Below are 16,094 nucleotides of genomic sequence, written 5' to 3'. Positions count from 1 at the left end.
TAACAACAAATCACTGGACTGATATGTGGTAAATTCACTCAGAATATTGCACCTGAGCCTTAGGCTGCTTGAAGTTAACTTAAACCTTGTACACTTTGTTGATTAAGGTACTCCAGATGTCTATACTTGGTTCCCTGCTTTTTTTTTTTAAATCTCTATACCAAATTGAGTTAAAAATAGCCCATCTACAAGCTCACAATGCAACATGTTGTAAGCTTGTAGAAAGGCTATTTCCGACTATTAAGACATGGCAAGAAAGGGTTCAGACTTCAGAGCAAGTCAGGATCTCCCGGCACAGTGTGGCCAGGTCATTCAGTTTAGAGCTTTTATGGTTTTTGCTCCTGGCGCTATAGCAGAAGTTACTTAAGGCTGTAGCCCTGTGATGTCTATCAACAAAGGAGGTCACTGTCTGGGGGCAAGTGGAGCCCTCGGCAAGACCATTAGATCATCACTTTCCCTCAACACCTCATCAGAGAGAACCTTGCTCGTCTCAACACATTCCTCACATCTCACAGCTTTTCTTTTGGGGAGAAATTGTATGTGTGCACCTACCAAAGTATGCCCTTAGAAAGGAGTTCATGCACATTCCACTTTTCAATGTCACTTTTATGTCAATGTCAAGTAAAAAACTAAATACAAATAAATGATGAATAAAAACAATGTCAAAGAAACATATTTTAATATATCAACAAACATCTTAATAAAAGTCAAAGTAAAATGGCTGCGGTAATATACAATCGGCAACAATCCTCGTCTGCCAAGTCTTTTCCAAACCAAAGTGATAGAAAGAAATAGAGAATAGAGAACAAATATATTTTACAGAGCAGGATTGAACAGAGGTGACAAGACAAGTGAAAAAGTCAAATATTAATTACAAAACAGTAGAAAAACACATACTGTTTAACAGGAAAAGATGAAAATGTGGAGAAACAATTGGTCAACAGTACACTGGATGCCAGCAGATATTTCAAGTGTTATAAGAAATTCCAAAGTAGTTAGACTTAAGTTGACCTGTGGACGAGAAAAACACGAGAAATAGAGTTCCCAATCAACTCACAGATGCAGCTGAACCAATGTGGTGGAGACAAGTGATACTCCATTAACGGCCACGGGTTTCATTGCAATATTTCTTTCTGAGGTCAAAAGAAAGCTGAGGGAAACCACCCATCATGATAAAAATCAATAAGGCTGGGTGAAAAAGACCAATATGGACCCAGTAGCCCTTGACTGGCCATTGCCCACGGATGGAAAACAGGAACAGATTACAGTCAGAGAACATGGCTTGTGGCCTCAATTTTGATGTTTACTCTATGAATGAAAGACTTGAAACTTGGTTAAGCCTAGTAAAAATCCAAGCGGGTTCAGGGAGCTGTCTATTATGTTTTTACAATTGCTTTGGAAATCTGTCTTAAGTGATGTAAGGGGGCTTCGGGGAGAGTCCTAGACTATCTACCACAGATCTTTACCAGTATGTCTGTTAAACACAGGCTAATTGTGTCTTTAGAGGACTGTTGTTTTAAACCACTTAAACCCTATGTACTTCGTTGCCCGGGGTCCCACATGGGTCTGTACTTGGCCCCCTCCTCTTTTCCCTCAACACAAAATAGCAGATATACAAGCTCAGAACACAGGTTGTGTTGTGAGCTTGTAGAACTGCTATTTTTCTTCTATTTTCTTTCTATTGTTCTTCTATGACAGGGTTCAAGTGGTTTAAGAAACAATTAACAAAGAAGAAAAGAACTGCAATTAGGTGAGTGCTCGCCATTATCATTGTGTTTATTGGTGGGGACACAAATAATGTATTATTCAGGCATATTGAAGTTCAATATTAAAACATTTCTAGTCACCATTTTCTAACTATGGGTTCTGCTTCACCATGTATTAACCACAACCCCATCGATATACAAACTGATAATGCTAGGATTCACTCAACCTCTCATCTGTCTGTCAACTGTCGGATATTGAAAAAGTGGAAAAGAGAGATATGGATCAGCATGAGCCGCAGCTGTGCATGCTCCATGTAAACGCGCCCGCTCGCAAATCCAGTAGCGATCCACGGTGTCTGTGTGGCGCAGGGGACCGTGTGGGCCAAGAGAGAGGACTCACTTGGGCTTGGTCTCGGCATCAGTGACCTGGCGAATGAAGATGGCGTCCTCCGGGTGGCTGATGTCCCCCTCCTCGTGCATGTAGGAGGAGGCGATGGCGAGCATGGTGCCGTCGTTGCTGAAAGCCAGCGAGGCGATGCTGGTCGGGTAGCGGTGGAACTGACACAAGCGCTTCTTGTTGAACGGGTCCCAGATGTTCACGAAGCCATCTGAGCCACCTGGAGGAAGGAGAGGATTCAAGGTCAGCTTCAAATGCCATTTCCCCCCCATGTGCGTTCTTTCAGATTAGAATCTATAATAACAACGGAGTGCTCCTCACGAAACCTTGGTAGTTCTAAACCTGTCAGTCACGGGACAGTAAACAATAAATAGGTTCAGACAGGAAAGGAGGTGCTCAGCCAAACAATTGTATATCATGATTAGAGCCTGTTTTTTTTTATCGGTTTTGCCAAATTTTTGGTGTCTTCGGTATTGGATTATACAAGCGGTTTAGATTTTCACTAATTTCAAATTTCAAAAAATAGCAGCCCTACAAGCTCACATGTGTGGCACTGTGACAATGTGAGCTTGTAATGTTGAAAATGGTTAAATAAAATAAAAATCTTTTATTATATTTATTCATTCAAGATTTTTCTTCATCTCTATCAGTCAAAACATTGATCATTGGGTGGTCTAGGACCCTCCAAAATCGGGATCAGACCCAAAAGTCGGGAATCGGTCGGGCTCTAATTATGACAGAATAACTGAGATGAGAAGGCGTACCTGTGGCAAACGTGTTGTGAACACTGTGGAATGAGATGGCATTAACGGGGTAGACTTGCTCAATTCCGTTCTCCTTCAGCCTGTGGCACTTAAAGGCGTACTTCTTCTTCTGCACCTCCTGGCTTGGATCCAGGTACTCCACAGCCACGCGGCCTTCGATTGAACTCAAGACGTACCCCTGGAGCAAAGAGACAGGGTCTGATGTTGCAATTGGACCTTTTCACTGGTAGTTAATTTTGTACAGTCAACTTGATATCCTGTAATTTGTTCATTATGTTGTTTTAAGCACAATCTGTTCTGTGCGCTAGATGTTTACACATGTATAAACGTGTGAACTTGGTAATCGAGCTGATCCGGAGCAAACGTTTACCTGTTTGTTGGGGAAGGCTCTGATGCAGCGCGTCTGGTATTTCAGACTGGACTCTCTTCTTTGCTGTACGTAACCCATGTTCCTCAGGTCCCAGACTAGGACTCTCCTGCCAGCTGTGCCAACGATCAGCCTGTCTCCAGCCACGGCGAGTGTGTACACCTTTTTAACACAGACACAAATGCATGAAGGAAAGTAAAAGATGCTGGGTAGGCTAGGCGTTCTTGATTTGCCACTTTAACCATTACTAGCATCCTACGGCCAACATTTTGCGAAAGACGCAACACAATGTGAGCTAGTAGATATGCTAGTTTCAGCAAAGATATTTACTATGCAGCAAAACAGGAGGAATCCAGTCAAACTTATATAGGTTTTGAGTTGTTACAAAAATCCATTGCAATGTACACAATATCTGAATCTAAACATCGGGTGCTCCAAATTTTAGGGAAGAATACTTTCGCACACTCACGTTAGATTATTTTACATAGTCGTTTTTTAAACTAAATAAAGTATATGTTTTTGTTAGCTTTGTACATGGACTATGCACCAACAGATCTGAGTTCAGTATCTTAAACTAAATCTGCAATTAACATTCTCTGACATTAAAATGAATTTGGCAGTCAATGTAGATTTATTTATTTATTGGTGTATACCTGTTGTTGCATTGCATTGCTTAAGTTAAACCCCACTGTCCATGTTTTCCCCTCAACATTTAATTTTCTCTGTCCAATTTGTAATCGCCTCCATTTTCTGTTGCCAGGCAATCGTGAATCATTAACGACTCTTCTGGTTAAACAAAGTCATGAATAAACCGCAATCGTTTCTCACTTGACTATTTCCAAATCACAATGTGACAAACCCGATCCGTGATGGATTCTTGCAACTACAAAAATAATCACTGCTTAAAACATATTTATTACAAAATTCTAAAATGTTGTTACTTGTCATATGTGGTCAGCAAACATCAGCATATAAGATGTGTACACTACCTTTTCAGGCTGTGAAAATGTTCCAGCATTGCAGGGTGTCCTCGGATCCCACATCCGAACGGACCTGTCCCAGCTTCCAGTTACCATGACATTGACCTCTGGGCAGTACTCCACACAGCGAATGGGGGCGTCATGTGTTCCAACCACTGTATCTATTTAGTGAAAATATGAAACGCAATGAAGTCAGCTATTGAGCTTGTAGACTCACATCATTACTGGTTATTTGTTCAATAACTCTGAAAGTGTCTGGAGAAAGAAAGGGCTTGGTAACCGAGTTACATGCAATGATTTATTTATTCCAATGTACATGAACCCTGACCCAGAGTTGTTGTGGCAGACTTACCTTGATCCGTATTCAAATCATGCATTTTTAACTGTGAATCTAAACCACCGCTCCAAGCATGTGACGGATCCTGCAAACAGAAGGTGATATTTATTTACATGAATTCAAAGTACGTCATTGGCATCATGCACTAAAACAGTATCTTATGGCAGTGGTTCTCAACCTGTGGGTCGGGACCCCATATGACAGTGAAGTGACAATTTAAGGACTTTTAAGACCTTTTTAATGCTTCAAAAAAGAAAAGGTAAAGAGAAAATACCATTAAGGCGTCAAAAGAAATCAAACTAGACTTTAAAAAAAAATGGTGAAACAGGCAAGAATTTCGAGAATTGACGATCTACAAGCTTGGCATTGTGACTTTGTAGATCTATTTTCACAATATTTATCTGTGGAAGTGGAATCGAGTCAAACTAAATGTAAATGCCTCAACTCCATCATCCCTACAAGTGCTTATCAGAGTGGGGGGTCCCCAGTTCAAATATGATTATTTTGGGGGGGTCGCGTAACACCCGGGATTCAAACCCGGTCCCCAAGTCCACTATCTTAACCATTGATCCAAAGGGACATGATCCCAGTGGACCGGAGGAGATACTAGACTTTTGAGGCCATCAGGCCGAGACAATGAGTCACTCTGCTACACTCGCAGCCAGAAAAGGTTGAGAACCACTGTCTTGTCTTGTCTTATCGTATAGCGTTGTCTTGCAGCTTACAAAAAAAGCACAGTCTAGGACGGGGGCGGTGTGCTGGTACTTCATCCTCATTGAGTTGCTACCAACATCGAAAAGGCGGACAGTGGAATCCCAGGAGGAGACCAGTAGGAACTGGGCAGTGCTGGGGCTGAACTTGACTGCCGAGATGCCATCCTCCGGGCTTTGATTCAGCTTGTACTCGTTTGAGCCCGTCATCTGGAGGAGTTCAGATAACACAAAGATCTGCGCTTACAACAAGACACAATTCATTCATTTGAACTCCATTGAAGGTCGTTTTACTAGACACAACTACAGCGTTGTGGCAGTCAACAACACAGATTTAACTTTCGCATATATCTGAAATCAATTACAAAAATAAAAACAAAGTACACCACAATACAATATCTCCCTGTTCTTCCACTGAGACATTTAGATCGTACCAAAGGTCACTTCTCCACTAGCCTAGGCCCTGAACACAGGTTTTGACACAAATTCTGACCAATCCAATCCTAGGCAAGCAGGCAGGGTCTAAAAGCTCAATGGTTCAAATCCGGAGTAGAAGAGGAAAGTTACATAGTGCAGCTCTAATGAAACAAACGCAGCTTCTCTTACATTAACTATTAGTTTCACGGCTGTAACAATTACACAGCAATGAAAGACAGTTCCATCATTATCTGGAGCATGAGACTGATCTATCACATCATCTCAGCAGATAACCTGACAGCTACAGTACATGTGAGGCATTTACCCTTCTGAATCGATCAACCTGATATTACTGTGTAATATCATCAGGTTGATTTTGGTTGGTTGTATTTGTATGTAACTAAATGGACCCGTATGGATCCCTCTGGGTCCAATTTGTACACCCTAAGTGTTAAATTAAAACAGGGTTTTACTGTAGGGGGACAATTCATAGTCAGCCTTGAAATTGAAAGACAGTTTGTATTATTTTTTTTAGAAGCAAGGTGAAATTAAAACAAGACATACAGTACAAACGCCACATAATTTAAACATAAGGGATGTCGGATGATCGTAATAAAGTGACAACATTCATTCACCTTACAAATCACTGGTAGGTAAAGCTGACTAGCAGTAGACTACAGTAGTTTCCCCTGATCTATCCTAGTTCAGTGGAGCGACGCATCAATGTAATGTTGATGCTGACGCATAATGTTGCCTTTGTCTTAGTTTAACATGCGTGATCATCCGTGTTTATACCCTGTATATAACATGAATATATAACGACACAATGTGACATAGGCTAGCTCTGTGTACACAATGCTGTACCCCCTCCAAATGTATACATGTGTTCACCTGTTTAAACTATTGTTATTATAGTGTGACACACACTTGCTTTGGCAATGTAAACGTATGTCTTCTCGTGCAAATAACGCTCCTTTGAATCGAATAGTTTAATGAGACACAAACGCAACAAACACGCCGTGTTGTTCGGTTACACTCAGCAAATAGACGGAGCCCGTGGCGTCGGCTCCCTCCCGCCGTTGCTTGCTAACGGTTAGCTTTGCACGGAACGAGAGACGTCATTCCTAACATTACTACAAATAATCTTGCTATTTGAGCCGTTATACTGACCGTTTTATGTTCGCGTCCTACCGCTTCAACTCTCCGGTGTGTGATAACGATGGCTATTGCGGTTATATTTCATATAAAAGTGATATTTAGCCCCTGGCTAAGCTAACCACCAAGCACTGCATGCAATGTGTTGCTGCTTGCTGCTGCTCAGTGCTCAGGGAGCGTTCTGATTGGTTCAAACGAATTCGCCGAGAGCCCGCTTTTCGATTCGATTGGCTGGACATTCCTATGGGACATTCACGACGTAAACACACTTCCGTTGCAGCATAGTAGATCACGTGATAAGGGGCACGCGCGGCGCGCACACACACACACACACACACACACACGCACGCACGCACGCACGCACACACACACACACACACACACACACACACACACACACACACACACACACACACACGCCTACTGAGCTATGAATATTATTGGATTTTCCTTCCGTGTAGAACTAGTTTCATGATATTTTGTTTTCATATAGGCCTATCTATAACACACACACACACACACACACACACACACACACACACACACACACACACACACACACACACACACACACACACACACACACACACACACACACACACAATCCAACCAGAATTGTATGGACTACTCTTATAACATATTTCTGATTCCTGAATTGCAATTGTTGATGTATAGGCCTATGGGTATTCCCTTTATTATGTTTCCTTTATCCTCATTTACATTTTTCATTTCCTTTCTTTCCCTTTCTTCTTTCTTTTCATATCTGCTATTAGGCCAATGTATCCTTGATTTTTAAACACAACTATCAATGTTTTTTCTCCATGAATACGGATAGGCATCCATAAGCTTTCAGCTTCAGCCTATTCCTTTTGATCACCTGTAACAATGACTATGTGGATATGACTTGTATAAAGGTATGTGAGTGATCAAATAAACTAAATTTATAGGCTATATAGGCCACAGATTACACATTGCCTAGGCTATAATCTGCATGAAATATTATGTGTGTAGTCAGTATAACAATCTCTGGAACTCTAGGCTGGAGGGATGGACTATATGGAACACCTAAAATATTCCATCCTTATTCCTTTCCCTCACTCTCATGGTGGTGGAGCTCCATATGGAGCATAATCTCCCATTCAGTTGGATTAAGATCTGTTCGGATTCTGAATGACTTCCATAGCATATATGACTCACATCATTGGCATAGGTTACTCATCGTCAAACTCGTCATTCCTTGACCCCGTGTGCCCTGTGGATGGGACATCCTGGAAGAGATATGACTAATAATGTTTCATCACAGGTGAGGTGATCATGGGGAGGTGATCACCCTATAACTTGGCATAGATTTTCAGCTAGTGACTCTTCCGGCAGATATTGGATCCAAACCATGCCATGCAGGATCATGCCCCCCACAGATCAGAGCACTACAACCCGTTTTCCATTTACTCTTGTGCATGCTATAGTGTTTTTGTATTTGTTGATGTGTGTTATGGTTTTTTTTAAGCTATGTTGATGAATTACAGTGAAAGGACTATGGAAACAAGTCCCCAGAACTTTTTTTGTGTTATCCCTTTACAGCCTTAATGTCTGACTGTACCTTGTGCTGAATACATTTCTGTAATAAAGTATTCAATCAATTACAAAATAAATACATAAATAAATAAATACCATACTGATATAAAATGCACAATTGTTACTTTAGTCACTCCTTGAAACACTTGTCAGTTGCGCATCAGTCTTGACTGAAGCTCCATGCCCCAGTAATGAACCCCTTTTTCCATTGTTATGAAAATATGATCAATTAATCTAAACCCTAATTGCTTAATTGTTTAATGCGTGCACCTGCTGGATGCATTGATTTGTTTCTAATGTAATGTGTGTGTTGTGTTGTGTGTGTGTGTGTGTGTGTGTGTGTGTGAGAGAGAGAGAGAGAGAGAGAGAGAGAGAGAGAGAGAGAGAGAGAGAGAGAGTGTCTGTCTGTCTGTCTGTCTGTCTGTCTGTCTGTCTGTCTGTCTGTCTGTCTGTCTGTCTGTCTGTCTGTCTGTCTTCCAGGAAAACCTAGAATATTTAATTTTCCCCATAGATTTCCATAGAGCCTATTCTTAATAATGTTGTCAAATGCTTTTGGAAAGAACTTATTATTATACGTCTACAAACCCATAAAAGTATAAGCCAGGCATCGCTAGTGACAAAACTTTATATTATGGCTAGTTATTTATGTAATGTTTATTTTTCATTAATTTCAAAAGTCATCACAATTACAAGGAACGCTTAGCCTTCCCCCTGAGACAGTGACAGTATAAAATTGAACCACTTTAAAGCTGAAAATGATACACCTTACAATAGGCCTCACAAGGTCCACAGTCTATTCTTCCAAATGCTTCAAATGAATTATAGGGGATCATCTTTCAAAGAAATATGCAGTGTTAACTATATCGATAATTCATAAATCGAGTCAATTAGGCTATTAAAGTCGGTTATAATCTATAACGCGCAGCATGATTTAGTAGGCCTAAAAATACCGCAAATTTGGATCTATTAAGAGTTCCTTTCCAAACGCAATCCGAGACAAAAATGACTACTCAAAATGTCTAATAATCAATATTTCAAAATAGTGATCAATTCCACCCCCAGAATGTTTATAGCAAAGTCTGTACATTTTACAAATTAGTTTCATTCCCATGCAGGCAATTTTTAAAATAACAATATTTTCACATATAGGCTATCCTCCCAAGATTTCTTTGTTTCTTTTTATTCTTGGTGAGTGACCAAATTTCACGATTTACAGACTTGCTTTAACAATTATAATAATACAAACAAATGAAATAATAATAATACAAATTTAAACACAACAATGCAGGCTGCAGTTATTTGGCTTCTATGGATTGAAAATTACGTGAGCAAAAACGAAACCGTGGAAGGGCTTTATCCTTTTCAGGGATTTGAAAGATTATGATTGTCTTCTGTTAGCAAATTAGGACTATCTTGGTGAGGAGTGGACAACGGTCGACAAACTCTTACACTCCAACAGTAGCTATTGCACAATATTGTAAAATATCAAAATATTAAATCCCACATTAAAATTGCAAACACATACACAGTATCTGTAAAATATACATTGACAGTAGCCTGTTCTGAACTAATCGATGGCATGTTTTGTTTAAAAACCTAGGCCTACATTTAAGTGGCATGTTTTATATATAATGGAATATTATAATGGAATAATAATAATAATAACAATAATAATAATAATCCAAATGTGTTATTTAATCATACGAAAACTTGCATCCAACGCAAATCGCTCTCCTCTCGATAAAAAAACACAATAATATATTGGTGAACAATGAAAACAACCAGTCTTTTATTCCCCTCTTTTTTTTAAACAGGTCTCAGCAACGGGACTGACGTGACGATGGGGTGGTGATGGTGAGAATAGTACATGTGGTGTGGGAACGACAAGAGGGACTGTCCGGCGGGCGAGCTCCCCGTGGAGGAACCAGTCTCTGCGCCGTGGCCGTGGCCGTGGCCCGACGCGCCGCTGCCCTCGTGGTACAGTATGGGGACGCGCACTATCCTCTGCGCCGCGGCGTGGCTCAGGTTGGCCGCCTCCAGCTCGGCGGCCAGCTGCCTCTTCCACTTGTTCCTGCGGTTCTGGAACCAGATCTTCACCTGGGTCTCCGTCAGGTGTAACGAGGCGGCCAGGCCTGCGCGTTCCGAGCTGCTGAGGTAGCGCTTTATGTCGAACGTGGACTCCAGCTGGAACACCTGGCTCCTGGAGAACACCGTGCGCGTTTTCTTCTTCCGACACGCTTTCTTGTCCGAGCTGTCCGAGTCCATCTTTCTCCAGTCGTCTGCTCCTCCGGCGTCGTCTCCGACGTCTTCCCTCTTCGGCTCCCCTCCTCCCTCCACGTCGCTCTCCTCCAGCACGATGTCGTCGAGGCTTTTGCTGTCATCGTCCTCTTTCTCGTCCTGGTGGCTGCCGCCGCTGCTGCCCTTATTTGGGAAGTCTGGTGACCGTCTCTCTGTGACCGGTGAGATGATGTCTCTCAGGCTGGCCTTCTCTGACACTGCAAGAAACACAGAATTTGAAAATAAGATTATTTTATTTTATTTTATAAATGTTCACAGTAGCCCAGTGGTTCTCAAAGTGGATTCCAGGGACTCTTTTTAGGTTCCTTTATGGGGGTCTAAATTGACGCTTTGACAGTGACAGACGTAACTTTGACAGTGTAGGCCTACCAAATGGACCCTAACGGGTCAATTTGGTTCCATTTCTATACTGTCAAAGTTAAGGGGAGACCATCACATTTCAAAGTTTGAGAACCACTTCAGTAGCCTATTCTGCACAGACAAATTGTATAAGAGCAAAGCAAATTTAATAGACCTACATGTCAAACAATCAAACAACATGCAGCAGTATCAAAATACGATGGACATTCTCCTAATCAATCATAGGAGGGGGCATTGTGACATTTAGGACCTAATCATAATAGCAGCCTACATTTATTTTACATTGGCCTATTTTAATAGTGATCATGTGCAGTGAAAGACGTTCAACAGTTGACAAAAGCGCATGCTGTATAGAATGCCAGAGGGATGCCCTTTATTTTGTTTATTTTCATTGTTCTCAAATCGTGTTGTTTCATGATATCATCCTCACAGAACTGTAGAATAAAAGCATACCTGCAGTCCTCAGCTGTCCTGAGGTGCCCAACGTGTAAGGGTACCACCAGGTAGACGCTCGTTCCAAATAGTGCGCTGATAGTCCGACTCTCTGGGATGGGAACTCAAACCGAGGGAAAGAAAGCTCACCCAGACGAGAAAAGAAGCCCCCTTCAAACACCGCTCTGGACGAGGAGGAGAGTAAGGTTTTGGGCTTACTTGGCTTGTTGTCAAAGTTCAGCAGGTTCTTTATGGAGAACGGTGAATCTTTCGCAGGCTGACAGGTCTCTTGCGCCTCGGTCGAGTCTGCCATTACCGTTTACCTTTTAATGTCCAGTAAATCACCATGAAAACATCGCGCTTTTGCAACCCTTTCAAAAGAATTCGGATCTTCCTGGGATAAGTTATCGCCGCGCTTTATACTGCGTTTATTTGGGAGACGACCGACCGAGGGCAGGGAGTGGGACAGACAGAGCAAACCCCGTGATGCTGCATCCAGATAGTGAGCTCAGTGAAAACGCGATGATCAATGCGCCAAACTTGCGCTGGACAGTAATGATGAAATAAAAATGTCATCCAAGTTAAATGCGCCCAGTCTCTGCGATTGGGCAGATACAATGGCAAATGGGATTTGAGATGAAACAGGGAGCGGACCATGAGGGAGGGGACAGGACAAGAATAGACTCCAAAGGAGAAAAAAAAGTGCGCCCAGCCCAGGCCTTAACACGTTATGGCTGCAGGCTCAGCGACGCGCGCCCATCGATCATCCAATTATCAATGTTTAAGCCATGAATGCTTACAATCACCTGTCATTAAAGTGACTAAATGCTCTATTTAGATCTAGGAACCAACCAGGAACACACCTCCTCGATATGCGCGGCGCACGTTACGCAAATTGCACGCACGTTTTACGCACGCACACCTACACTCTTAAAAATGTTGGGTCAAATGTTCAACCCTTTTGCTGGGTTGACACTGTTGGGTCAAAGGTTGGGTCAGTATGACCAAACATTGGATTAAAAATACTTAAAATTAGTAAACCATCTGTTGGGCTATGGATGGCCCGCCCACATCATCATATAAAATGCATTGAGTTCATAACCCAAGTGTTGGTATAGGCTTTTGAATTCGAGTTTACCCAACACATGGTTCACTGCATTGCACCAACTTGGGTTAAAATAGACCCGCCCTCTCTGTCTATCAACACATTGGTTTGTGAATTGCACCACTATTGGGTTAAACTAAGTGGGTGGGCAGTTACCCAGCATGCAACTGTGCTCCCATACAGATATTTTTTACAAACTTTTCCATTATTTTATGGTTTTAGATAGAGAAAACAATATTGTATTGTAGATGATCGCAGTGGATGTAGCCCAGTCATAATCCCTAATTAAAAAATATATAAAAAAACATAGTTGCTTACAGAAACAGAAACCATGACTAAGATGGTCCAGACTGACACATACAAACAGGTTTGCTGTTCTTTTAATGTGAAGCACCACATAATCTGTTGTGTTCAAAATTGTGATATATTGCCACGACTCCGCATGCATTCTTCCTTGAGTAGATTAAGCATGAAAAATGTCATTGAAGAAAATGTTGTAAAAAAAAAAAATGAATAGATTTAATGTGAATAAGCGTACAATCCCAACAACAAGGTCACTTTTAAGCCATTTTTGGGTGTTAGATTCCAACCCATCAGCAGTATCACATTAACCCAACAGCAAAGTCACTTTTAACCCATTACTTGGTTGTACAATCCCAACCCAACATGCTGGGTCACAGCCTTAACCCAACCCTGTTGGTCTGCAATAACCCATGTTGGGCTGGTCCAAAACAGTGTTACGTGTTGGGTTACATAAATAACCAACTTGGGTTGTTTTTGACCCAACAATTTTAAGAGTGTACTAAACTATTTATGAACACCACGTGCACTCCCACCACCAACAGACGCGCTATCAAATTCCTTATAGTGCTCATTCAAACAGCAATTTTATATTGTTTTCTTGTGTTGCTTAACTTTAGGCGGAGAATTCTCCCCGGAGAATTCAGGTGTCCGAGGCCGAGCAGCAAGAATGAAACAGTAAGAGAAAATATAGCCAAATAATACAAACGATGATAATGCATGATAAAAAGATAACGTAAAATAATGAGCTGTCTTGAGTTCCAACTTTGTCACTTCATTCAAGAAAGATGCACAATTGCCTACATTTCACGTGCACTGGTGCTCATTCACTTGAATGTATATAGGCCTATTATGCCTATAATGTGATTATTACAGAAGTGCCACAGGCAGACATAACATTGATTGCTTGTCATTGTCATAAATATGAGTTTGTGATAAAGGCCCGTCAAATCAGCTTCACAAAAAAGCCAAAACCCATGGACACATGCAGGAAACATTCCCACCCATGCATAGGTTTGCTGCTTGCCTTGTATCTGTCAAAAAATAAAAAAATAAAAAAATCTAACAATAGCCTACTCTACTGTATTTGAACACAATAGATTAAATTAATGTATTTGTATACCTTCACATGGGGGAGTGGGATCTGGTCTGATACATCCAAGTCAGCCATTCCACACATGACCCAAAATTGCATTATAAAAAACAAAATGCCAGACACCAAAGAATTTCAGTTTTTTACATGAAAAATGTGACATAATAGTGGTTATGTGCACGGTGTCATATTCTGCTGCTCAAACGCATCAAGCATGCAGAGGTGTAAACATCCAAATGATATAAAAGGAGAGGTACACTGGATTATTTGTGAATGGTCCCATATGCACAGTGTATTTGTTGAGTGAGCCATGACGGATGTCTGGCTGACAGTCATCAATACAGTCACATTAGCGTCTGTCATCATCATGTGGGTCAGTGATAAAGAGGCACCCACACCGACCTTATTTTTCACTCCCTGTTTCTCTCTGGGGTATGAACAATGTCATATTTAATTCTCAAAGAAAAATAAGGTTGGTCTTTGGTCAAAATGAACTTACAAAGCACAAAACGGTGCTCTAAGTGCCATCTGTTTAGGGAGAGAGACAGAGAGAACCATGTTATTTAATTAGACGTCCAGACATATGCATAAAGCTAATCAAATAAATTGGATTTGCTCAAACTAAAACACGGATGCAATCTGTCCTTTGAGCTCGCCCCAATCTCAAGGACAACACTCTGTTTTGTGAAAAGCTACTTGAATCCCTGCGTAATTAGAGGTCTCATAGCCGTGTTAAAGATGGGGGCGGTGAAGGGGGCTGGTTGAGCTGTGTTTGCTGATGTAAAGTGTAATCCAGATAATAACACTTCCATCAAAGGCTGAAATGACGTTCATTAGACCCCCCCCCCCCCCTCCAAAAAAAAAGAGGAGAAAAAAGAACATGTAACAAGGCAAGGTTAGTGACTCAGATGGGGGGAAATTTGCATAGCCTTTCCGTTTGGTGTAACGTGGTTCACATAAGTCAATATATGTTATATCGTTGGATCATGAGTATACATGTGGCATAATGAGATCTTAAAGCTGTTGTTATGGTGTTTCCGGTATATTACCTGCAGGCCTATACATCTGAACTACTGATATCTTAACCTAACACCCAGGACGCACATTAAGCTGGAGGGTGCTGATGAGACTGTAATCCATCACAAGGCTGACTTCAGAGCAGCTTTATACCTCACAATAGGCCACCGTTCTTCTCTTGTACTTGGGAGCCAGAAGCTATACTGAGACAGGGGTGTCACACCAAATTCTGGGCCCTGGGTACAAGAATTCACTGCGGGGCGGGCCCCCATGAATGTTCTTCATAGGGGTGGGGGTTTAACCCATTTAGACTGGGAACACATTATTTTGTGCTCTATTGAAAAATAGCAGATATACAAGCTCACCGCACGGCACCAAGTGCTGCCCTGCGAGCTATTTTCTTTTATCGTGAAAATGTGTGCAAGCCTTTGAAAAATTCAAATCCTAAGGTTTTTGAAAAACCTATGTTTCTATGTCAGTGGTGCTCAGACCTTTTCATGTGAAGGACCCCCAAAATGATTTTTAACCACTTTCAACTTGGCGTCCCCTATACCATTATATTCCATCCTGAAATGTTTTCACTATAACTTAAAGCTCAAGGTTGAAGGTTCAACCCGAGATTCACTTTGTCTCTCCACTTGTCTTGGAGTAAATGACTAACATGCCCAATAGGGATGCCAGTGTTAAAAGTGGTTAATCTATTGTCACACATTTTACTGTTGTGTACATATACAGAGTCATGGGTTGGAATGGGCCACACCACCATTATTTGTAACCTGTTCATCCCACTGTCAGTCTGTTTGCCATTCTAGCTTCTTGTGGTTCCAATTATTTTCCATCCCCATTATGTTGTTGTTATGAAGTAATGTCAGTGATTAATGGCTTTCTAGTTGTTGAACAGGTACCCTTACAATACAAGTTTTTAACAAGAGTGATAGCTGATACAGGCCCCTGTGTAGTTAGTCACTGTCAATGTCAGGTGCATAACAATAGCCCTGGTTTTAGATAGACAACACATATAGGCAATGGAAATCTAATTAGCCTTATCACACTGACAAATTGCCACTTGGATAATGAATTA

At 41.4% G+C, this 16,094-nt stretch overlaps 2 protein-coding genes across 2 annotated transcripts; both read right to left on the bottom strand.

Moving 5' to 3' along the window:
* Nucleotides 1-744: 744 nt before the first annotated feature.
* Nucleotides 745-6,986, bottom strand: bub3 (BUB3 mitotic checkpoint protein). The gene is made up of 7 exons (XM_080747558.1): nucleotides 6,849-6,986; nucleotides 5,277-5,471; nucleotides 4,567-4,636; nucleotides 4,224-4,375; nucleotides 3,238-3,396; nucleotides 2,868-3,045; nucleotides 745-2,323 (listed from the first exon to the last, which is right to left on the bottom strand). The coding sequence occupies exons 2-7, from the start codon at nucleotides 5,469-5,471 to the stop codon at nucleotides 2,103-2,105; spliced, it is 975 nt and encodes a 324-aa protein (XP_080603684.1). The 5' UTR covers nucleotides 6,849-6,986; the 3' UTR covers nucleotides 745-2,102.
* A 3,228-nt stretch (nucleotides 6,987-10,214) lies between these two features.
* Nucleotides 10,215-11,811, bottom strand: LOC308303739 (homeobox protein HMX3-B-like; the record flags this gene model as incomplete). The annotated part of the gene is made up of 2 exons (XM_080748235.1): nucleotides 10,215-10,903; nucleotides 11,520-11,811. The coding sequence occupies 2 exons, from the start codon at nucleotides 11,809-11,811 to the stop codon at nucleotides 10,215-10,217; spliced, it is 981 nt and encodes a 326-aa protein (XP_080604361.1).
* Nucleotides 11,812-16,094: the final 4,283 nt, after the last annotated feature.

The sequence above is a fragment of the Nannobrachium achirus genome, assembly GCF_963921795.1.
Source record: "Nannobrachium achirus genome assembly, chromosome: 18".
Classification (NCBI taxonomy): Eukaryota; Metazoa; Chordata; class Actinopteri; order Myctophiformes; family Myctophidae; genus Nannobrachium; species Nannobrachium achirus.
This window is presented reverse-complemented; position numbering and strand designations above follow the sequence as displayed.